Source organism: Eulemur rufifrons, chromosome 8 (assembly GCF_041146395.1).
Source record: "Eulemur rufifrons isolate Redbay chromosome 8, OSU_ERuf_1, whole genome shotgun sequence".
In the NCBI taxonomy this organism is placed as follows: domain Eukaryota; kingdom Metazoa; phylum Chordata; class Mammalia; order Primates; family Lemuridae; genus Eulemur; species Eulemur rufifrons.
In genome coordinates, this window is record NC_090990.1 from 15,873,103 (window position 1) to 15,897,576 (window position 24,474).

General features: G+C 52.4%; 2 protein-coding genes across 2 annotated transcripts in view; both read right to left on the bottom strand.

Moving 5' to 3' along the window:
• MYOM3 (myomesin 3) overlaps positions 1-4,606 on the bottom strand; it is a 52,636-nt gene extending 48,030 nt beyond the window's left edge. The window contains exon 1 of the mRNA XM_069479546.1: positions 4,594-4,606. The gene's annotated coding sequence lies outside the window, so the exon portion shown is untranslated. The remainder of the gene's footprint in view (positions 1-4,593) is intronic.
• IL22RA1 (interleukin 22 receptor subunit alpha 1) lies at positions 4,585-24,474 on the bottom strand. The gene is made up of 7 exons (XM_069479547.1): positions 24,372-24,474; positions 20,191-20,323; positions 19,101-19,279; positions 17,248-17,423; positions 12,191-12,329; positions 7,571-7,692; positions 4,585-6,507 (listed from the first exon to the last, which is right to left on the bottom strand). Exons 1-7 carry the CDS (start codon positions 24,412-24,414, stop codon positions 5,578-5,580), a joined length of 1,722 nt encoding a protein of 573 aa, XP_069335648.1. The 5' UTR covers positions 24,415-24,474; the 3' UTR covers positions 4,585-5,577.

Below are 24,474 nucleotides of genomic sequence, written 5' to 3' on the forward strand. Positions count from 1 at the left end.
CCACCCCAGCGGTTAGTGACACAGTCCACACCCTGCCCTCCGTCACCTGTGTTTGGGAGGCGAGGAGCTGGGAGCTATCTACTGCTTCACTGTCCAAAGTCCCCAGGCTGCCAGAGTGGCCACTGCGGGTCCCTCTTCCCACCCTTGACCCTGACCCTGCCTCTTCCCCAGTCTCAATTCCTTCCCCCTCACGTTCACTCACACCCACGTGTGCCAGGCCCAGTGGGCACCGAGGATGTGGAAGGAGGCCCTAATCTAGAGGGGACGGTGGGCAACCATGACAGGGGTGACCGGGAAGGTACACCAGGCCGAGTCTCAGGATGGGCCAGCTTGGGGAAGGCTGTGCCAGGGAGCACAGCCTAGAGAGCACAGCTTCCCTCCCCGGCCTCTTCCTGGGCCACAGGTAGCCACCAACACTGTGCCTGTCACTCTTCCTAGTGCCTCGGGGACTACTCCCTGGGAGAGAGAGAGCACGGGCACACATGCTAGTGAGCTCTTCCACCAAGACCTTAACCTCCTGCCCTGTTTGCAACCCCTCTCTAAGCCCTCCTGCTTCTCTCTCTTCCTCCCGGCCACGGTGTTAATGGCATCTTTCAGGGGAGGGCATTTGGCATTTCTCTGCCATCTTTTATTGACCCAACCCAAGAAGAGCTTTTAAGACTCATATTCATACAGGGGCTGCGAGGCTTGGGGGCGCATCTGTACGTACAGCAAAGAGGGATTTGAGCTTCCAATCCCGCAGGACGCAGCCATTGAGACAGGTGCGCTGGCCCCTCCCCGCAAGGCAGGGAGCACCCGAGAGGACAGGTGACATGGGCTCCCGATCTGGCCCCACTGCTTATGACCTGTATGGCCTCGGGCAAGTCACGTAACCATTCTGGTTTCACTATTTGTACAGTGAGAAACAATAACACCTGCCTTGCGGTCTGATTGAAAAGATTCATTTGAGAAAGGTGAAGCCTCCGGCACAGTCCCTGGCATCCCGCTCGACGTTTGCCAAATGCAGCTCTACCAATAATCCCACAACTCTAGGAAGGCTGATACTTTCTCTCGCCCCAGCCTTCTGGGGGTGAGATTCCCATGTATCCCTTTGCTGACCGATGGGCTCACTCATCACGGGGGGGCCCTTGTAAATACCCCCAGGTCATGAGGCTGAGCAGAGATTAGATCTAGAGTTATACAAATCTTGGTTTAATCCAAACCTCTGGTATCTCTGCTCACTAATGGGGGGGAACTTGACTTCTTTTCTGGGCCTCAGTTTCTTTACCTGTAAATTGGGGATAAGTTTCAAGACAGCAGAGAACGTGGCTGCCTGTCTAGTTTAGTGTATTCCTGGCCCTAAGAACAGTGCCTGGCATACAGCTGGGTCCTCAATTTGTGTTTGTTTAAAATGAATAAATGAATGACTATCTTAGTCCATTTGGGCTGCGATAACAAAATACTTTAGGCTGAGTAATTTATAAATAACAGAAATGTATTTCTCACAATTCTGGAGGCTGAGAAGTCTAAGATTAAGGCCCCAGCAGGTTGAGTGTCTAGTGAAGGCTCACTCTCTGCTTCATAGATGGTGCCTCTTGCTCAGTCCTCCCACGGCACAAGAGGTGGAAGGGGTTAGGGTGCTCTCTTCAACCTCTTTTATAAGGGCACTAATCCCATTCTTGAGGGAGAGCCTTCATGACCTAATCACCTCCCAAAGGCCCCACGTCTTAACACTGTTGCATTAAGTTTCAACATAACTTGAAACATCAACATTCAGACCCTAGCAAACACCTACCTTGTAGAACGGCTGTGAGACTCAAATGAGGTTAAATGTGTAAAATGCCTGGTATAGTACCTGGCTCATATTTCCTTCTTTCTCCCCTTTCCTTCTCTTCTTTTCTCTTTCATTCTCTTCCGTGGTCTTATTACCATTAAGCACAAACTGACAGTCCTTTGAACTGAGTGTCAGGTACCAACTATTCTGAACATCACACCATTTTTCCAGGCAGCAACCGAACTGTCCTTGGCTGACAGCTCCACCTGCTGGTCAAGTGGAGAACTGTCTGGCCCCGTGTTCTCTCCCCTTTACTTCCCTCCTCCCTGGCCCCGAGACACTGCGTGTGCCGCAGCCTCCCTGCCCTCCCTCTGTCGCTCTCCAACTCCAGTTAATTCCAGCTACTGTTCTTCTCATGTGTACTGGTCAAAACCGATCTTACAGTGGGAAGGGAAAATGGGCCCAAGCAGCCGAGGGGTCTCGGAGCCATGTCCCAACAGCACCCACAGGGGAGGCAGGGGGCTGTCTGCACCTCTCTGGCCATGCCTGCCTCCGCTTTTTCTTCTGTTCCACTGTCTGGAAGGCAGCATGGGGATAGCAACAGGGCACAAGCTTTGGTGGTGACATCAGGCCATAGCTGCCTGGTCCAGGCTGACACTCAGACTGGGGAGGGACGCAGAGGATCTGGCCCTCTGAGAGCCCTGGGGGAGCTGCAGTCCCACTGGCCGCACTCACTGGGTGGAAACTCAGGCAACCGCTGCATGTTCCTGGAGTTGGGGGCTTGGGAGGTCAGCGGTTTGCAGGCATCGCAGCATCCAGGGGGCATAATGGGGGCACTCTGGGGAGCTGATCTGAGGCTGTGGGTGCGGAAACTGCTGGTACAAGGGCACAGTTCCCTCCACTTGCCTCTCAAGGAATCACCAAAGGAGTTTAGTAAAAATACAGACGCCCCAAGAGCTATGGATTTAGCAGGTCTGGGATGGGAGCCGGGAAGCTGCATTTGAGGAATCTCCCCAGGAGATTTTCCTGATGAGCCAAGTGTAGGACACCGACTAGGGCAAGAACCTCTCGGAGCCACGTTTTCCTCCCTTGCCAAATACCGACAATACGACCTCTCTCAGAAGGAAGCTTAACGAGAGGACGAGTGATCGAGCACGTACACTGCCAAGCAACACCGTTGAATTCCGCCTCCTCTTTCCTCCTGCTGTGGCTACTGCTGCCGCCACCACTCTCCGTTCACACCCGGCCTTGGCCCTGCCGTGCCTGGTAGGCAGGTGACACCTTGGAGACTCACCTTTCACTGGCTGGGTGGGGCTGTGCAGATTCCTGGTAACAGGGTCAGCGTCTTGGACTCTCAGGAATGCCAAGGCCCCCGCCAGCTCCTGGGGAGCTCGGACACTGTGTCCTCTGGCTGGTTCCAGCTCTAACTGCAGGCCTGGGCTGCCAGGGCTGCCGGGGACCTCAGGGGTCATGCAGCCTGCTGCCTGCCCCTCAGTGCGGACAGGGGCAGCCTGAGGGGTGTCACAGACTCTGAGCCATCCACCTTTCTCCTTAGACACTCAGACTCCACCCTCCAAGAGTCGTTTTCTGGAATGTTTGCCACCCCAGGGAGAGAAGAGAGCTTCGTGGTCCTGTGCGTTGGAAGAGATGTTTATGGCTCTTAATAAAAAACTGCTGTAGCTCCTCGGGTCCCACTTACGTGGTGAGAAGAGTTCAGCTGTTAGGTTGTTTTTCACTAAGAATCAAGGTGAAGACAGTTAGCCTTTGGCCAAGAGTGCCCCAGGTGACAGGAAGTAGACCTGTTTGCAGTGGGGGGGATGGGGTGGGGGATGGGGGTGGGGGATGCAGGGGAAAGGCTGGGTGGGGGAGGGGAGCCACGTGGGCTGACCTGGCTGCTGCTGGGAGGCGAATGGACTGGGGGTGCTCGGGAGGGTGACTCACCGCTCTGCTCTGGAGATATTGGGTCTAAACCAGTTGACACTGGAGAGATGTTAACTATTAATTACAAAAAGATAAGAAGAACACCACCTGTGGCTGTGTCCCAGGGAGGGGGAGAGGCGGGGAAGAGAAAGGGAGACACAGCTGGGTTCAGAGACAGGACGTTGTATACCCTGGGAAGGGTCACACGGAGGCCTCTGGTGTTTGATCCTGTTTCTCAGAAATGTTCAGAAAGGGCTTTGGAACGAGAGGGTGACCAGGGGCGCCTGTCTCTTGGGGACCCCCTTAGGGGCTCTCCCCTCCTTACGCCCCGTTATTCTCATCCTCTGAGAACCCCAACAGGCGTGGAAAGTTCTTTCTCTTGATGAGGACAAAAAGCCCTAGATCTTACTCCAGCTCTGCCCCTCAGTAAAGGGACCTTGGTGAGTCCCTTCTCCTCTCTGGGCCTCGGATTCCTTATGGTGGCGGGGGGGGGGGGGGGTTGATCTGAGAGGCAGAGGACACAAAGGTGTCCCAGCATTCTGAAAGCACCAAGCAAGGGGGCACTGTCCCCACCTGGGCAGGACCGTGCAGTACAGCGCTGTCCCGGTGGGGTGCCGGGAGGCAGGTCCTCTGAGATGCCACTGCCACCCACGACGGCTTCCGCCCACTGCCTCAGGAAGCAGATTCTATATCGTTTGTCTCTGGACCCTGTTTCCAGAAGGCCCTGCAATCCCTCCCCGTCCCACCCTAGACAATCCAGCCCCTCCGGCTTTGCCTGAGCAATCCTGAGAAAGTTCAGACCCTTTAAGCCCACGAAAAAATTCCCAGGTGTCTGAAGCCAACCTGAGTTGGGGAAAGCGGTTACTCCTCCTGCCACTTGATCTTAAAAAAATCACAACAGGAAATAGCTGTTTATTTACTGGGCACTGCCCATGCACCAGGTACTGTTAAACACTTTCCAGACGCTATGTAATGTCATCCTCACCACGACACCGTGAGGTAGGTGTTCCTGTCCCCATTTTACGGATGAGGAAACTGAGGTTTTGAGCAATGATTCACGTGCATGAAGTCACACAGCTTGTAAGTGCTGAGGCTGGAATTTAAATCCAGACGGGCTGAACCCACGGCTGAGAGTTTCCCGGTCGCAAAGTATCATAAATACAGTTTGTTGTTGTATCTCCTTCAAGGGCCACCTGGCCCCACGCTCCTTTCAAACCTTGTTCTCAGGGTAAGGTCTGAAACTCCTTCCTGCCTGCAGAAAAGGTGTGTGTGTCTCCCTCCCTGGTGGACCCTCATGTCACTTGGGGTACAGCCTCCCGCAGAGGAACGCAGTCGAAGTGGTGCAGTTTGGGTGGTGGCCCCAGCTGGGAATGAGCCCCAGGCCGCACCCCTCCCTGAAGCCTGGCCCTGGTGCTGGCCCCGGCCTTGGCAGAAGTGCAGGTTGTTCCAGTTCTGCCTGGCCTCCCACGAGGTGTCCTTTTCCAGGCTCTTTTCTCACCTTTGGGCAACCACCGAGGAGGCAGGGGCCTTCCCCTCCGTCACACTCAATAATGAAGCTGGCCGGGAATGGGGTGCAGACGGGCAGGTTCCCCTGAGAACTTTGAGTCCAGGGTATTAGGAGGTGGGACACTGGGCTCCTCTGGGATTTCCCTGCATTACCTGCCTGCACTGTGACCGTCCTGTCCTGCCCCGCAGGGCTCTGCGCTCCCAGAGCTCCTCCGACTGCAGTCCTCGTCATGCTTTTCCGCTCCGACGGGGAGCTCACTCACGGCAGGGGCCCCGCATCCTCCGTCCTCTGGTTCTCTCTGGGCGGTGTGCCACACGTTTGGGCACGGGATTCACAGCCAAGGATGTGATGCCAGAGGGGGACAGGGAGGAAGCCCCAGGTCTGTCCTGTTCTCCCCTCAGGGCTCCCACTGCACGGTCAGGGCCAGGCCACTGAAAAGAGAATCCAGCTCTGTGGGCTGCTCCAGGTCCGGGGCCTCAGGGGCTGCGCTCTTGTCCTCGTCCTTGGGACACACCAGGGACTCCAGCAGGCCCCACGGACTTGGACCTTGGTCCGAGGGGGAACATGGGAGGGAAGGAGTGTGCAGAGGGAGGGACACAGGGTGGCCCTTGATCTGGACAGAGGAGAGGAGGGGGAGCTGGCACTTTAGGTACTGCGATGTCCCTGGCTCCCCGCTGTGCAGCACGCTGGGGTCGGGTGCTCTGTCCGTGCAAATCCCCAGAGGCTGGAGGACAGTTTTTGCTTCTTGGGATCCCTCCGTAGCCAAGGAGGTCACCTCCTGCAGAGAAAGGCCACCCGGGATGTAGCTTCCAGCTGGTGCCTCTTCCTGGAGCTGACCTTTAGGCCTAAAGTGTTTGGGACTGGAGAGTGTCACAGGCGGGGAGTCTTTGCCGGAACCTTCCACACACACCCCATAGGAAGGAGGCCAGCCGTCTGGAGTGGCTTGAGGGCTGTAGGAGGGAGGCTGGACCTTAGCGACCGTCTGTGGAGCGTAGAGCAGGGGTTTAGCTTCGTGGGTCCTCTGGGGTGCGTAGGATGAGGGCCCGACCTCAGGGGCTGCCTTCGGGGCATAGGACGGTGGGGACAGTGTCTGGGGAGGTGGCACGTGGTGGGGCTGGAGGATGATGTCCGGCTGCCCTACATAGGTGATCTCACACAGGCTGTGCCGCCGTGGAGCTCCCGGGGGCTCGCGGGGCCCCGAGACCTTGACCTGGGAGTACTGGACGGGCTGGGCCAGACTGCCGGGGCCGCCGACGTCAAAGACGGGGATGAGGACGTGCTCCTGGATGAACCGCAGCGGCTGGAAGGTCAGCACTCGCTGGACATTCTGCGCAGGACGACAAGAGTCCACCGGTTAGGGCCTGTTCTAAGGTCCCTGCTGGTGACGTGGGGGGGTGAGGTCCTCCACGGGGAGGCTCAGGGGGCGTTTGCAAGATGCAGATGCCCCACTCCCCCTCTGCTTCCCAGAGATTCTTCTAAATGCAAGCGCCTCCCCCAGGGCCAGGGGCTCGCAGCTCTCTGGTGAGAGCCACATCGGAAGTCTGGGTTATCTCAGGGACAGAGCACGAGGCTCTGGTTCCTCCCGGAGGCAGCTAGTCCGGGGAGTAAATGACCCAGATTTGGGGCTGCCTCGGGCACACTCTCGGGGTGGGGGGCCCACACTGCTGCTTGGTGTGTGGGAGGGGCTGGGAACGAGGGATGGCCGGGAGGGTTTCACAGAAAATGGTTCACCTGGACTTTGACTTTGAGCAAAATGCCCTCAGAGCTCCTTGGATGGGCGAGAGCGGGCTCCGGGCACCACAGTGGGCTCTGGGGGGCCACTGCTGTGGGGGAGGCAGCACCCCCAGTCAGGTGAGGGCTGCTGGCGTGATCTGTGCGGCTTGCGCAGGGGTTTTCATTTAAAGAATTAGTTGGAAATATTTGAAAATGGGGAGATTTCACATTACAATCTGAAATTCTGACTTCTCTCAGAAAACGTGAAGATCGGGCGACACCGGGCCCGCATTCCCACACAGCGGTGACGGTGACAGTGACGGTGGCCCGCCGAGACGGGTGTGAGCCCCACGGCTCCCCGGTGCCTGCGGGTCCTCAGTCCCTCGCTGCTCGCCCGAGTCCTACGTTACCCACCGGCCCTGGGTTTTCTCTTCCACGCCCACTCGTCCTGATCACCTGCCCCTCTTTAGTGCACCCTGGGACCTGCCAGGCCACCTGTCTGTGGACTTCGGGTTGGGCCGTGAGCCCCACGGAGGAGAAAGCAGGTCTCAGCTGCTTTGTGTGCAGATCCCAGTCCCTGCACTTCGGGGAGAACCAGGGGCCTCTGGGCCGGTGCCTCCTGCCGCTCTGGGGCCCTCCCCTGGACCTCTCCCTCCTGCCCCAGGGGGATGGCTCACCAGGGAGTTGGGGGGCACAGGCGGCTTGGTGACATATCTGTAGCTCAGGTAGCAGAGCGCCGCCACAAGGAAGCCCATGGAGAACAGGAAGGCGCCGGAGAAGGAGTAGGTCCACGTCCGATCTGGTGGGCGAAGGGGCCAGAGAAGGAAGTGTGAGGCTGGGAACCGGCCTGGGCCCGGTCCCAAGTGTGGACGCTGCAAACCCTTGCAGGCCGGGCTTGGGGGGGCCTCTCCTACCCTCACGCAGGCCAGGCTTGGGGGGCCTCTCCTACCCTCACGCAGGCCAGGCTTGAGGGACCTCTCCTACCCTCACGCAGGCCAGGCTTGGGGGACCTCTCCTACCCTCCGTGTTCACAGGGCTGGGGCAAGATCACGATTGGATACACACACTGTACCTCTAAATAGTTCGAATTTACAAATCATGTTTTTACACTGTTAAATGAAATACGTCCTATGCTCCCACCGTGACAAATATACCTTTCACAGTCACCTGGAACGCCACCTTTGAATTCAGAATTCATGATTCCTCTGGGTACAGTGCCGAAATGGGGAGGTACAGGGAAAATGTGTCACCTGCCACAGGCCCCCAGCTCAGCATGGCTCTGTCCCACACTGCCAGGGCCCTTGTGTGCCTGCGTGTGGCTGTCCTAGCCCACACAGCCAAGTTCATCCATACACCACACAAACAGCCACCTGCTGCTCACCCTGTGGGCCAAGGGTCTGCACGTCAGCAGAGCGTCTGCCCTCAAGAGGAAGGCCCTAAAGAGGTCTGCATAGACGGAACGCAGCCTCGGGCCAAACGTACAGGGAATTTCAGGGTCCCAGCTGCTGCGAGTGGCGTCTAGAAAGGCAGCCACAGGCTCCAGATGGACCACTTTGCTGCATGGACTTTTCATCTTGTGGGGAGGGCATGGCCGGGGGAGGGCCAGACCGGGGCTTTCTGAAGTCCGGGTTCAGGGAAGAGCCCCTCTCGTCTGGGCCTGGGGCAGCCCTGCCTCCCTGGCAGGGGAAGGGGCCAGAGGCGAGCGATGGGGAGCAGTGACAAAGGGGGGGCCTGTGCTCTCTGCCTCCCTACCAAGACTGGGGATCAGGTAGGGCCCTGGGAAGGCATTTCTGGAGCCTTCTATGCTCCAGCATCTTTGGGATGGGCACAGCCCATTCTGGGCAAGACACGCTTCCTATCACCTGTCCAAGTGGGACTTGGGAGTGGTTTAGGGAGGAACAGGTTGTTGGAGTTTTGGATAAAACCGGCAGTTTGTGTTATTTAGATATCTCAACTCTCCAAGTCACCCTCTCTCTGTTCCTGGCTCCCACGTGGCCTCAGCTTGGGGAGTTAATCACCAGCTCCAAAGGCCTCGGCGGTGGCCGTGAACCTGAGAACCGCTGGAGCCTGCACTGCTAGCCCACTCCCCGCGCCTCCCTGGGGGCCCGGGCCTCCCTGGGTCAGCTTCCTGCTTCAGTGATACGCTGTTCCCTGTCACATGATACCCCATCGCTGCTCCAGGGAGAAGCCACCACCTAAATGTCTCTACACAACATGTCTAACTTTCCTACTGCTGCTCCTTGTTCCAGGACAGGACAGGGACTTGGAACATTCTCTGGCTTGATCCATGTCCCATGTGCCATTTTGCCCATAGGAGGCAGGATGGAATCATAAAACAACACCAGCCTGGGAGCAAGGAATATGGAGTATGAGAGGTCTGGCTCAGCCACAGATATGCTGAGCATCCTTCCTGCTGCACGACCCTCTCTGATCTACCCTTTATTAGTAATAGTAACCAATGATTGTTAAACTCTTACTAGGTGCCATGCACTGTGCCAGGTGCTCTACCTATGTTATCCTAACAAATCATCAAAACAACAGAGAGGGATAGGCGTGCACCCTTCTTACAGATAACAAAGCTGAGACTCAGAGAGGTTAAGTTACTTGACCACAGTCACACAGCTACTCAGGCGAGAAGCCAAGATTGACATGTATAACTCCAAAACTCATCCTCCCAGCTGCCACACATGGAGCCTGTTCCTCATCTGTAAAATTAGGAGATGGGGTGAGATGACCCCTAGAGCTCTTCCAGCATTAGGATGCTGGGACAATGCTCTGTGACCCTCTCAGTTTATCTACTGAGAGGCAGAGAAAGTGGAGATTCTGGGGGTGAGGTCGACTTCAGGATGCACATTCAAGGGCAGGATTGTATCACTCTGAAGTGGAAGTAAGAGGAATAAGCGTGCAATACAGGAGACTTGTAAACAAAGTAGTGGTTAGAGCCCAGGCTTCAGGATCCGATGAACCTAGACAGATCCCCTGACTAGCTGTGTAGTCATGGGCAAGTTGCTTAACCTCTCTGAGCCAGAGTTCCTCCTGGGATGATGTACCCAATTTGCAGGATTGTTTTAAAGACCAAATAATATATGTAACATACATAATAATAAAGATTAAAGAATATATGTAAAGCATTTGACACAACTATTTGCTTGGCAATATAGTACACTCAATACATGGTAGGAATTTTTAATATATTTTACTTCTAAGGATAAGGTGCCTTCTATATGTCAGCAAGAAGTAGCCACCAAGAAGTATGATTTATATAAAAGCAGCTACAGTCTTAAAATACATGGTATCACCTTATGAGCAAGATCATGGCAGGGTAAGCCAACAGAAGGGGGTTGTGGATAAGGGTGGAGTGGTCTGCACATTGTCAAAAGCAGGGTGGGACAGGGTGGGCCAGGAACAGGTGAGATTGGTCTAGCTCAGCCCAGGGAGAGAGGGTCACAAATCACACATATGCCCCCAGCTTCGTGCCCATGAAGTCGGTTCCTTTTTTTCTAGTTCTCCTCTAGCCAAGTTCTATTCTGGTCTCCCCAGCGGCCCTTGCCCCAGGAAGGGCATGTCCCACGCAAGTGGCCAGCACTGGCTGTTCCACGTGGCACAGCTCCCCTACAAATTAACGCCCTGGCATTCCGGTGGGGAAATCAGTCTCTTGTGGGCTCTCGGGGAAACTGATGAGTTGAGTTTTGAACAAAGCTGAGGACCAGTCAGTCACCTCCTAGGGCCCAGCCTCTGGCAGCCTGGCCTCAGCATCCCCACTTGTCAGAGGAGGGATCAGGCCCCCAGAGGCTGATGTCTGGCCAGAGGTGCCTTCTCACTCCTCATGTGGCACTTCTCCTACCACTGTGCCATGCACTGTGTCCGGCTCTCAAATTAAACTCTGTTCTGAGCATTGGCATGGTTGGACTGATGGCATGTTGGCATGATGACTAATCATCTAACCCACAGCTATCACTTTCATTCTCTAAACTTGCAGCTCTGGTCATTACAACATTTCTATCTGTCTATGAAAATGAACACTAATAAAAACATCATGATGCTTATGAGAGTCTAGTTTCAGTGTGCTAAAGGAAGGGACCATCTATCTCCCTGAGCAGATGACTCAAAACTATTTCTATGGCGGTGGAGTGGTGAGAACATGGTTTCCAGAATTAGTCCTCGTTCCATCCCTCACCTCTGTGTGACCTCAGGCAAGTTACTTAACCACTCTGAACCTCAGGTTTCTCATCTGTAAAATGAGGGTGATAATAGCTCCTGCCTCATAGACTGCTTATGAAGATTGCACTTAGTAGTGCCCAGTCCCTGGTTAGCACTGCAGAAATGCTAGTTATCTTTTTTAAATCAAATTAAATTTAAATTAAATTTTTAAATTTTTTGAGGCAGGATCTCACTCTGTCACCTGAGCTAGAGTGTAGTAGTGTGGTCATAGCTCACTGCAACCTTGAACTCCTGGGCCCAAATGATCCTTCCACCTCAGCCTCCCAAGTAGCTGGGACTACAAGTGTGCACCACCATGCCTGGCTAATTTTTAAATTTTTTGTAGAGATGGGGTCTCCCTATGTTGTCCCGGCTGGTCTTGAACTCCTGGACTCAAGCAGTCCTCCAGCACTTGGCCTCCCAAAACGCTGGGATTAGAGGACTGAGCCACCACGTCCCACTGCTTGTTATCATTATCAACATTATTATTATTTGACTGTGGGAGACATTGCAGGATCTTTTAATCTTCTCTGCTTCCCTCCTGCAAATTTCCCCCAAGTATCTCTCACTTGGGTTAATATTAAGGTGAGCTTGCTTTGCCAGGGTACACACAAAGCTGGTCAGAGAGGAAACTCAGACAAAGGCTGGAGGGTGAGAATTAAACATTTGCTGTGATCAGCTAACTCTGTTACGGATAAACAAACATTGACCTAATAATACACTAATAACCCCTCCATTGTGTTTCAGAGCACTGCCAAGCCTCACCTTGGTTACAGAGAGGAGTGTGCTTAAGACTTGAATTCAGTGGACATGAGGGCAATCTGGCTGCGACATCTGCCACCCCATTGATCGCCAGGGTTGATTCGGCTTAGCCGGCTGGCCAGGTGGGTGTCCCCTTCCTTCCTCACTGCTCCACGGGGGCCCCTGCCAAAGCCGTGCACTCGGTCGAAGAGGACGACCTTCCCCGATGGAGGAGGACCGTTCTTCCGTCAAGGGTCAAGGGTATTCGAGCGGCTGCGCTCCCCTCCCAGAACCTCCGAACAAGCTCAGGACTTGAATTCCCCAGTCCCGCCTCCCCCAGCTTCCCCCCAACTTACCCGGCAGCGTCTTCACTCGGCACACATAGGGGGCGCTCTCCTTGGGTCCGATGGGAATAAAAATCGTGATGGTCCCGAGGAACTCCGTGTCGGGGGTCAGGCCAAAGAACTCGTATTCTCTCTGCTTCCCTTCAAGGTGCTGAGTTTGACAGAGAACCCAGAGGGATTGCTCTTACTCGCCGATCTCGCACGGAGCCCGAGCGAGTGGGCTCGCTCCTCGTCCTGGGTAGCTGCGCTTAGCAAAATGGTACTATCGGCTGCCGGAGCCTGGCGGTCAGCCTGCAGCCCTCCGTCCCATTCCCCTCCCCTTTGTCCCCAGTTCCAGTCTGTCACCAAGCTTGTGTACCTCCCACCTGGAGCAGCGCCTGCCACAGCAAGCCGTCTATGCGCACTAGCTGCCTCTGTGCGACCACCACCCCTCCTTCCAGCTCTTCTCCTCCTCTCTTTCCTCCTGCTTTTTCTTTATTAAACATCAAAAACACTTCGAACATCCGTCCCTTTCTTGTCTTCCTCATTGCTTCTGCCTTAACTGGGCCTCGACCCTTCAGCCCGGACTCCTGCAATCGCCTTCTTGCTGGTCACTTGGCTTTGGGCTTGCCTCTGTCTATCTGCACGCTCAGCCTGGTGCCGCAGGGACCTTTCTAAACCACAACCTGAGTACAATGCTCCCCTATTCAAAATCCTTTGATGGTCTCGCCCATGTTTACAGGATAAAGTCCTGGCCCCTGCCTCCCTGTCCCAACTGGTCTCCCTCTGCCGCCCACCTGGCTCTTCCGGCTCTGGCAATGCCAGGTACCTGTCGCTCTGGGAAACATCCGGCTGGCTTAAGCAAGCCCTCGTGTCCTCGCATCTGCCGGCCCTTCTGCCGGAACTGCTTTTCAGTTCTCGCCCCCCTCTGTGTCTCTAACCTCTTCGAGCCTGAACTCCTCTGCCGTGGCTGCCCCAGCCGTCGTCTGGTTCTCGTCTTCCCTCTCTGGCTGCTGTTTCACTGGTTTTAGCCCCTCAGCGTTGCTGTTCTGAAAGATTCCCTCTTCATCCATTTTTTTTCTCCTTTTTCATATACTCTCTAGTTATACAGTGATCTTATTTGAACTCATGGCTCCTTCGATCACCAGTGTGTGAATAACTCCCAAACTTACCTCTCTGGGACCTGTCCCATCCAAAGCCCACCCCCCCCCACACACACACACTTCTGATTCTCTCATTCTGTTAATAGCATCCTTCTTTTTCTCATCTCCAACACCCAAACCTCAAAGCCATTTTGGACAAATCCCATCTCATATCCTTTGTACCTATTTGCCCTTAAATGATCCATAAATCTTCTTTTAAAGGGCCAGGACCTGTCTTCTTCGGAGTTCAAAAGCCAAGAATTTTCTTCTTTGGTTCTTTGTATTTTAGCTCTGCCTTCCCTTTTTCCAGGCATGTGAGGCCAAGATTTAGGGTAATTTGTTGTTTTTTGAGGGGAGTGACAGCGGGTGAAGAAATACGTAAATGCATTTTTTAACTTATTGTTTTGTGGAACTCATATGATTGAAATCGTGCACATTAAATATCATGGGATACAACTCCAGGGCGGTTGCCAAGGCCCCAAGCTTCCTCCTTCCCCAGATTTTTCACTGCCTCTGTCCTGGTTTAGGCCCTGATTATTTCAGCCTATTCCATTGCAGTGGTCCCCTGCAGTGGTCCCACCCTGATCTCTCTTTCATTTCCACATTTGACTTTTTTTCATGCTGGTTCTAGTAATTTATACTTTCTATTGGGCTAACCCTCCCCCAAATAACAATGATAAATTCTGACCAAAATGAAAATCAACTATCTAAATGCATTGGAGAGTAAACAAAAGTAGGCATGTATTAGAGGAAGGGAATGGCACTGGGCTAATTTCCCATTTTTTAAATGTCTTTTAGGCTAAAGGAAGACTCCCATCTATACCTTTTGGGGTGGCTAAAACCTAGATAGAATTCCTATATTCTCACTGGCCTGAATAGCCAGAAGGCAGAGTTTGGAGTAATCACAGCAACTGGAAAATGAGAGAAGGAACCACAGGAGAGATAATAAAGAGGCCCAGATTCTGTGTTTAGACTCTGCCCAAATCCCTGGCTAGCCCCTAAAGTATGCATGAATGGGGTAGATTCTAAGTTGCCCAGGTAAAGTTAAAAAAAGAAAACTCAACTGAGATTTCAGAGTTTGGAGTTTAGCCTAATTAGCTACCTGCTAAAATGAAACAAAACAAAAAAGGTAATACTCTTTGGAGGAATATAACAGAATCCAGAGTCACTTCAACAAATCATTCATAATGTCCAGGATACATTCCAAAATTGTTAGACATACAAAGAAAGAGAAGGTGTGACCCATATTCAGGAGAAAAGACAATCATGACTGACCTCAAGATGACCAAAATGTTGGAATCAGCAAACAATGATTTTAAAGTAGCTGTACAACTCTGTTCAAGGATATGAAGGAAAATATGCTCATACTGAATGAATGAGTGAATAGAAAATCTCAGTAGAATAGAGAAACTATAAATACTGGAAACTTCAGAACTGAAAGTGCAACATCTGAAATAAAAAACCACTGAGTGACCTTAATGACATATTGGAAATGACAGAAGAAATAGAGAACTTGGGCTGGGCATGGTAGCTCATGCCTGTAATCCTAGCACTCTGGGAGGCTGAGGAGGGAGGATCACTCAAGGTCAGGAGTTCAAGACCAGCCTGAGCAAGAGCGAGACCCCGTCTCTACTAAAAACAGAAAGAAATTATCTGGACAACTAAAAATATACATAGAAAAAATTAGTCAGGCATGGTGGTGCATGCCTGTAGTCCCAGCTACTCAGGAGGCTGAGGCAGAAGGATTGTTTGAGCCCAGGAGTTTGAGATTGCTGTGAGCTAGGCTGATACCATGGCACTCTAGCCCGGACAACAGAGCCAGACTCTGTCTCAAAAAACAAACAAACAAACAAAAAAAAACAAATAAATAAAATAAATAAATAAATATAAATATATGGGCAGGTTGAAAATAAATGAATGTACAAAGATATACTATGAAAACATAATATAAGGAGGCTGAAGCAGCTATATTAATATCAGATAAAGTGGACTTCAATACAAAGAATATTACTACAGATAAAAAGAGACATTTCATATGATAAAAGGGTCAATTTTTCAGGAAGATATAACAATTATAAATGTGTATGTGTCTAATAACAGAGTTTCAACATGCATGAAGCAAAAATGCACAGCATTAAAGGGGAAAATAGGCAAATCTACAATCACAGTTGGAAAGTTTAATATTGTCAGCAATTAAAAGGACAACTGACTCCCCCCAAATCAGGAAAGATAGGCTAACACTATTAACCGCCTTTCCCTAAGATAGGTTAATAGAATAACACTATTAACCTGATTGATATTTATAGAACACTCCACTAAGCTGTGAAATATATACTCTTTGTAAGTACACATGAAACATTCATCAAGATAGACCACATGCTAGGCCATAAAACAAGTCTCAATAAATGTAACAGATCTGAAATCATAGAGTATGTTCTCTGACCGCAAACTGAATTAAATTAGAAATCGATAACAATATTATATTTAGTAAAACCCCACACATTTACCAAAGGATAGCTGTGATAAGGACTCTTCCTGGTCAATAATCTCTAATTGCTCCCCCTGACTATGGAAGGAAGTAAGAATTCCTCCATCTGCCACCCGAGACCCATCCAGGGTGGTCCCAGCCAGTCTTCTCAGGTCTGTCCCCCATAGTTCCTCTACACCAGAGGTTCTCAACCTTCAGGGTGGGGAGGAAGCACTTTGGTTGCTCACTAAAATTCAGATCCCAGGGAGGCAACTGTAAAAATTTGATTAAGTAGATTTGAAGGGGGCCCCAACATCTGCACTTTAAATAAGTGCTGCGGGAGATTCTGACACTGCTGGTTTGAGACCATATTTTGAGAATCTGTTTCACATGTCTCTATGCTCCAGTCAAATTGGGCAGTTTTGTGCTTTTCAAAAACGTCCTAAGTTTTTCTGCTTTTCTCTCTGATCACGGTGGGGCAGTATAGGCCAGCAGGGGAGGGGGAAGAAAAGTGGGCTGTGAACAGAACTGGGTTTGAATCCCATCTACGCTATTATTTGCTGAACAATCTTGAGCAAGTGACTTAACCTCTCTGAGCCTGTTTTCTCATCTGTAAAATGGAGATAGTAGCACCTGCCCCATAGGGCTATGGTGAAGATTAAGTGATAGATAGAATGCATATATTACCTGGTCTACCTCAGAAATTGATACTGGCACCAATAAGTTTTCTGGAAGTCTTCCAGATCTTGCTGAGCTAACATCCTGCCCCACCTCCAAGTACGCTTATTTTCCTCCACTTACAGCTATTTGAATTCTTGTTTTAAGTCCCTCCCCACCCACTAGATTATAAGTTCCTTGAGTGCAGGAACCACAGAGTAGGAAATAAGTATTCATTCAACTGAATTACGGATTAGTGGCACATGCTGGGGAGAAATACAAAAAGAAGAAATACTTTGTATGTCATTTGACAATTTATGCCCTTGATTTCCACATTTCATTATTACTGATCTTAAGACATTGCTTCTATACAGTTCCTGCAAATAGTGAAGAATCAGCAAATAGAACTGAAATAGTAGAAATTGATTCTAGCATTTTCTAAAGTGAACACCTGAGGATGTTAATAGAGGTTGTTTTTCAGGATGTGAGAACGTATTAGACAAAAAATAAAGTGTAAATTATGCAATGAAGTAGTTTCTCTGATCAAATAAATTTGAGAAAAGTTGTATTAAGCAAATTGAAACTGGAGTCTTGGCTCTGCAGGACTTATCAGAGCCTTTAGTATGTTACCGCATATGTGACTCTACAAGAGGGAGGTTGTGGTTCGTGATGTTTGCCACGCTTCAAGGAACTTCCCAAGGGCCATGTTTTGGGAAATGTTAACTTATATAACATGTCCCCTTTCTACTTAAATCCATGCAGATCTAATTGAGAGGGAAGACATGTCCCAGGCAGGGAAGGACCAGGGTGCGACCTACACTTACCATTTGGTAGGTGTGGTTGACGTGGAGCTCCAAGTGGTAGAACAGGTCACTGAAGATATCCTCCAGGGTTAGCTGGTGGCCATCCCCCTTGTGCGCGGGTGTGGGGTTAGGATGGACAATCATCTGAATGGATCTCACTTTGGGAATACAGGTCACATCAGGTGGTTTGATAGTAGCTGGAAAAAGGGGAAGGGCAAAGAGAAAAGTTCTTCAAGCTGCTAGTGGTTAGGTTTAAGGCTGGCAAAGCGATGACCAGCCCCCTAGGCCCTTCCCCAGTCCCCACACATCCCAGCCCCTGCATCCCCACCTTGAGTCTGCCCAGAGCACCCTTCCTCCCTCTTCTATTGGCAATGACAACTTTGGAGATGTCAGTGAGTGATGATTCAACTACATATCCTAAATAGCGTTTGGGGCGGGGTGGCCTAATACTATCGATGCAGCCTCAAAGCCTGGACCCAAGACTTCAGTCTCTCTTAAGAATGAATCTGAATTTTCAAAAAACCAAATGACCTTTACTGGTTTACAGACCTGCACCTTCCTCCAGCTGGGCCTCTCCCCCACTGCACCCTCCCCCAGCTGGGCCCCTCCCCCACTGCACCCTCCCTGAGCTGTTGACCTCTAAGATTTAAATATCTGAGCCAGAACAGTGTTCACTTCAGTGCTGCTTATAAAATTGAAAAACTGACTAAATGTCCTCAAAAAGGAGATTAGGTAACTAAATTAGCGTAACTCCATAGAATGGATCCTTTTGCAGCTGTGAAATATCATGCTATGGAAAAATATTTAATGACACGGGCAAATGCTCACGATAGCATTATACAGGGGGAAAAAACCCAAAGCAAAGAAACAACACCAGATTACAAAATAGTAGATCCGGTTGCCAGTAACCACGGTTATGTTTGAATGTTCAGGTTATTTTGGGTGACTTTTATTTTTCTTTGTATATTTCTGTATTTTCCAAATTTTTCTACAATGGATATGGATTCATTGAACAAGCCAGGGGGAAAACACAATAAGTTATTTAATTTTATTTTTTATTTTCTTAACAAATCATGTGTAGCTATAAAGTCAATTGGTGAACACCACCACGTGCTTGTGGGGGCAGTTTGGCAGCTGAAATCTATTCATTGATTCACGATGCATCAATTATGCATTGAACATCTACGTGCCAGGGGCTCCGTGGAGGGCTGGGAAGGCAGTCGATTCCACGGCCCACACGGAGCTCGCATTCGGAGGGAGAGGCAGACGGTGCACGTGCGAGCAGACACGGGAGTTGCAGATTGCGATCTGAGCTATGAAGATGATGAACAGCGTATTGTGACAGAGAATCACAGGCGGTGACCTGCTGAAATCAGGTAGTCAGGGCTGGGGCTGGGGACGCCCACTTAGGAAGCCATGTTGGAGCTGAGCCCTAAGGATGGGAACAGCCGGCCATGGCAGAGCTGGGAAGAGCCCCCAGACAGTCTGAGTAGCGAGGGTCCCGGGCAGGAACTGTCGGAGGCGCAGCGGGGAGAGGTGCGAGACGAGGCCCGGGACAGGCAGGGCCTTGTAGGCCACAGCAAAGAGCTGGAGCTTATTTTAAGAGTCATGAGAAGCTGCTAGACGGTTTTAAGGGAGATGTGGGGGAAATGAATTAGGAGTCAGGAGACGAGGGTGGTTGGAACTAGCGAAGTTGAGGCGGAGATGGAGAAAAATGAACAAACCCATTGAGCATGCGTGTAGTTTCCCTAAAAACCACACCCCAACTTCTCCCTCGCCAAGAGCCTCTTCCGGGCCCTCCGCTCTCTCCAGAAGGGAAGAGTCTCCCCTGGGCCCCAAACACCTGCCCTGCCCGACGCCAGGCTCCTACTCACTGTGCTGCCGCGGGCTGAACCTGTCGGTCATCCTGGTGGCTGACCGGCCTCCCGAGCTGACGGCGGTGACCCTGGCATAGTAGAGCTCGTTGAGGTTGCTGGTCTCCGCCGTCAGGTTGCAGGACTTGCGGGTGATGCGCTGGCAGCCCTGCTTCGCCAGCCACTCTCGCTCTCCGTACCTGCAGGCGGGGGAGGGCCGGGGCACCGGTGATGGAACAGGCCAGCGCTAGGCCTGTGGTTTGTGCATGATGACGGGAGATGCAATATTTGCTCAGCACGGTCAGCGAACCAGCCCTTAAAGTGAGTGATCTCCTTGAGTTCTCACAATGACCCTGTGAGGCGTGGGCGTTATTCTACCCCTTTTGCAAATAAGGAAGATGCGGCTCAAAGAAGCGACATGTGCCCAAGGGTGTGACGCAGGCGTGTGAGGAGCCAGGACTCGAGCCCAGCCAGTCTGAGTCCACATTCTGGGCTCGCTCTCACCGTGCCCCTTTGAGGCAGGCCCTGCCATCCCCATTTTGCAGATGAGGGAGCTGAGGCTCAGAGACGGGGAAGTGGCTTGCCACAGGACAAAGTGGCAGGACCAGGCGTGGAAGCCACGTCTGCGGACTCTGGAGCCCGTGCCATCCGTCCTGCCTGCAAGGAGGTGGACGCAAGGTTGGGTTGACCCAATCTCCCTAATAATGATAAAGCGATTACTGGTAGCTTATTATTTTCCAGGCACAAGTGCTAATGACTATTACTGCCTTGTTTAATCTACCTAACGACGACAGGATGAAGGTGCTGTTTTTATTCCCCCTTTATGGACAGAGAAACTGAGGCTTGGCGAGGTTACCTGACTGCCAAAGGTGACACAGGTGAGAGCTGCTGCTCACGCCCGGGCAGTCTCACTCCAGACTTTTAACTCTTAGCTCTTCCTCACTCCGCAAAAAAATCACAAAGAAACAAAGCTTTATCTGGGAGGGGCTGTGTGACCCCAGTCCTGGCGGGTGGCATGGGGACATATGGAATGTGGGGGGGTGGAGGGACTTTCTTGGAGGGGTTGGCTTCAGAGCAGATGAAAAGGAGGAGGGTAGGGAGAGAAGCCTACGTCTTATACTCGATGCTGTAGACCGTGTCTGGGGTGCCCTCCGGCCCGCTGTCCCACGTTAGGATGTTTTCAAAGTTGCTGGACTGGAATTTCACGTGCTGAAGAAGATCCGAGGTGTCCTCAGCAAGGTGAGCTGCAGGAGAGTGGGAGCAGGGTGAGCAGAGGGGCTCGGAGACCCTGGCCCCAGCCTTCTCCAAATGGGCCAGCGAGAGGGGACACACTCCCCAGACTGTGCTAACGGGCCACCCACCGCTCCCCGCCGTTTGTTTTCTTTGTATTGAATTATAATTCACATTCCATAAAATTCACCGTTTTAAAGTGTTCAGTTCAATGGTTTCTTAGTATATTCACAATGTCGTGCAGCCATCCTACTATCTAATTCTAGAATATTTTCATCACCCCCAAAAAGAAGCTATAAACCCGTTAGCAGTTATTCCCCCTGCCCCAGCCCCTCGCAGTCTACCTCCTGTCTCTGGATTTGCCTACTTTGGACATTTCATATAAATAGAGTCTTGGTTTTTTCCTGCGTGGAGCTTCTTTCACTTAGCATAATGTTTTCAATAAGGTCCATCTGCACGGTAGCCTGAATCGGTCCTTCCTTCCTTTTTATGCCTGAGTGCTAGTCCGTTGCGTGGCTTCAGCACACAGTTTATGCATTTATCAGTCCCTGGACATTTGGGCTGTTTCCACTTTTTGGCGGTTAAGAATAATATTGCTGTAAACATTATGTGCAATTTTTTTAAGTTTACAATGTTTACTTTTTTAAGTGGACGTATATTTTCAGTTCTCTTGGGCACATGTCTAGGAGCGGAATTGCCGGGTCATATGGTAACTCCATGTTTCACTTTTTGAAGAACTGTCAAACTATTTTCCAAAGTGACGGCATCATCTTAAATTCCCACCAGCAGTGTTCCAAGGGTCCCATTTCTCCACATCCTTGTCCATGCTTGTTATCGTCTCTCGTTCACTCCTTAACACAATCTGCAGTTGGTCTCCTTACCCTTATTTTAGAGGCATTTAACTACAATGTCTAAGAAGTAACTTGCCCAAAGTCAACCATCTCCAACAAGGTGGAGGAGGTGTTTGTGGCTTCCGGCCTCCCCATGGCCAGACCAATCTGTGCCCCTGCACCAGGCTGGCTTCTTAGAAGGCAAAGCCACTTCACTCATGCTTTGTAGGGGGGCAGGACACTGAGCAAGGCCACACACAGGCAGAGTGACCTTGGGGAAGCTGTTTAAACAATTAGAACTTCAGTGTCCTCATCTCTAAAATGGGAATAATTGGACTCGCCTAAGACACAGAAAATTAGTGAAGTGCATAGCCTCTTACAAGCGAAGCCTTGATTTCATTAAATCCTCATGACAACTGGATGAGATGGCTACTATCATTATCCCCATTTCATGGATAAGAAAATCCTAGGCTCAGAGAGGGTTGTTGCCCAGTGTGACAGCATGTGACAGAGCCTGCAATATTCACCTCCGAGCTAGACTGTTTCTGGGGCAGATACCATGGGGCAATGTCTGTGAACCGCTTCAGCACATAGTAGGTCCTTCTGCATATGTGTCGAGTCTGCGGGCAGGACACCTGGGAAAGCAAGAGATTCCCTGTGGAGGGAGGGGCTGTCCTGGTTACCCTCTCTCATGCGGGTAGGACCTGAGCCCCTGGCGGAGGGGCCCGTTTAGGGAGGATGGAGAGAGGAGGGGAGAAGCTGGCCCCTAGAGTCCACAGGACTTTGCCCGACCGATGGGGGTTTATGGGAAGGAAAGAGCAGCGAAGGCCTGTGCCCCTCCGAGGGGCCGGGGAGCGGCTGCTGCCTCTGAAGTGCTCTACCTGCGAATCAAGAGCTCTGGACTCACAAGACCCTTCCCTCCACCCTCCAGCTTGTGCCGTGGGAGGAAGAGGGGGCAGCAAAACGCAGCACACGCAGAGGGCCTGGCTGGGTGGGGCGGGACACACACAGGTCGCGCTGGGTCATGGCTGTGAGGCCTTGTGTGCATACGAGTCTTTGATACAGACCTGCCTGTTCTCCCCCGGCACGACCCTGACCACCAGCAGGCCCAGGGTGTGAGGGAGTGGACTTTTCCTATTCCTCCTCTCCGAACGTACACATAGTATTTCTGCAGGAGGGGTCCCTAGGCTTGGGAGGCACTTGTGGGGACAGGGAAGGACAGTCCGGCCCTGCTGCACATACACAGGCTAAACCGAAGGTCACCCTCCTCTCTGAATCTGGATTCCTTGATTGCTCTGGCTCCACAGCTGCAAAACTCTGTCTCCAGGCTTCCTGGAGTCCCCAGAAGGGGGCCCTGGAGACAGCATGGGGTTTGTCTACTCATTGCCTCTAGCCGGTGTGACGGCTGTGCCACTGAACCCCTTATCTGGATGTGAGTCTGGGTGGGATTGGGGTCGATTCTGGAGGGACGGGTCCTGGACTCAGGATTGGACCTGAAGTTGAGGAAGGGAGTCCAGGTGAGGTCAGACCCGAATAGTGGCTTCTGGTGGGTGGCGGGCAGGAGAGAGAGGGTGGGGCTGGGAGAAGGCCAGGGTCTGTCTGGGGGTGGGCTGGAGTCTGCAGTGGGAACGCTTGCTGGCTGGGGTCCGTGTCCCGGGCGGGGAGTGGGGAGGCCACTTGGGTTGGGGGCAGGCTGGTGGCTGAAGTGGGGACACCCTGACCAGGCACAAAGCCCTGGGTCGGGTGGAATTGGCACCAGTTTTCAAGAGGGAACTGAAGTGGGCTTCCTGAAGTGGGGTGAGTGGACCTTGGCCCGCCCCTCTGTTTCAGGGGTGCTGGGGGCTAACAAGGTCTCCCTTCTTCTCCCGCCCTCCTGGCTCCTCCTCCTCAAATCCACCACCCGTTCCTCAGCCTGTGGCATTTCTGCACTTCCCGGGTGAAAGTCTACATTGTGACACCCTGGAGACGCGCCGTGTGGAGCCGGCAGCCTGGCAGATTTATAAAAGGCAACTTGGTTTTTCACATTTGTGTGGAAAAACAACGTATGTCAACCTGCTGGGAAGCTCAGGAAAAACACACAAACAAAAAACAATTCAACATGCCCCGGAAGCAGCCTCACATTGCGGGGAGTGGGGACCTGGGTCCGCAGAGTGGGGTCACTGACCCTCAGCTCCGTCCTGAGGGCCGTTTCCCGTGGGCCTCCATCTTCAGGGGCCGGGAGCCTCTAGGATGTCAACCAGGGTGGCTGGGCTCTAAAGGAACGTGTCTTGAGGCCTCCTGGGGGTGCCTGAAATACCCCCACCCCCGGCCCATCGCGGGCCCAGAGTGTTGGGAATGCCCAGCCTGGAGGGGCTGGGGCCGCACTGGGGCCACTACAGGTCCCGTCAGCCCTCCCCTCAGGGACAGTGGCTCAGGGGCGGGCGGCTCTGCCCCTTCCTGGGCCTCGTCCTGCACTTGAGCTAGAAGGGCCTTGCTGAGCCATAAATAGTCCTCCCCACCTTTAGTCAGGACCACACTCCGACTTCCTGAGACAGTTCCCTGAATTTCACTCAACATCTCCGGAGAGAAGACGCACAGTCTAGGATCTCTTGTAACATTCTCCATAATGATGAATTTAAGACCCCGCTTTATCGGATTTGGAAACTATGCCCTTCAGTCCCGCTTTCAAGAGGCCCTGATGTCCTCAGACTTATTCGTGTAGCAGACCTGGCCACTCTAGGAGAAAATGCTCTTTCAGATCTAGCAAGAGGGGCCAGGAGAGGCCCCCAGGGGCATGGAGAGAGGCGATGGCTGTACCTGAGCCTTGTCCACCCTGCGCCTCCTCTGCCTCCCTCACCAGGCCAGTGCCAGGTGGAGGCAGAGGAGGGGTTAGTACAGCTTCTGCCAGAACGATTTGCGGGGGTCAAAGGATGTCTGTCTCCCCCAGTCCAATTCTCCATCCACTGGGGTGTGGGGATCCAGCACCCGCAGTCCAGACAGCGGGCAACATCTCCCCAGACCTGAGGGCCAGTTGGGTCCCTGGAAGAACCTAGGGTCTGGGGCGCCCTCCCAGTCTCCCCAGCAGCCTGAGTTGGGCATCTGTGTCTCCAGGAGAACTCGTACCCTGTTCAGCCCTAGCAGAGCAGAAACCGAAACTGGCTGTGCTAGGGCTGGGCAGGGTGTGGGGGAGACCACCCCACTCATGGGTCCTGGGCTTGGGGGAGGTCTGACCACGGGGTGGATGGGCACTCACCGGCCAGGGATCCCACAGCCAGGATGGTCAGTAGCGTCCTCATCGGGGCCAGCACAGGGCCCTCTTTTGGCCTCCACTCTGGGCCGTGCACAGAGGGAGGGCT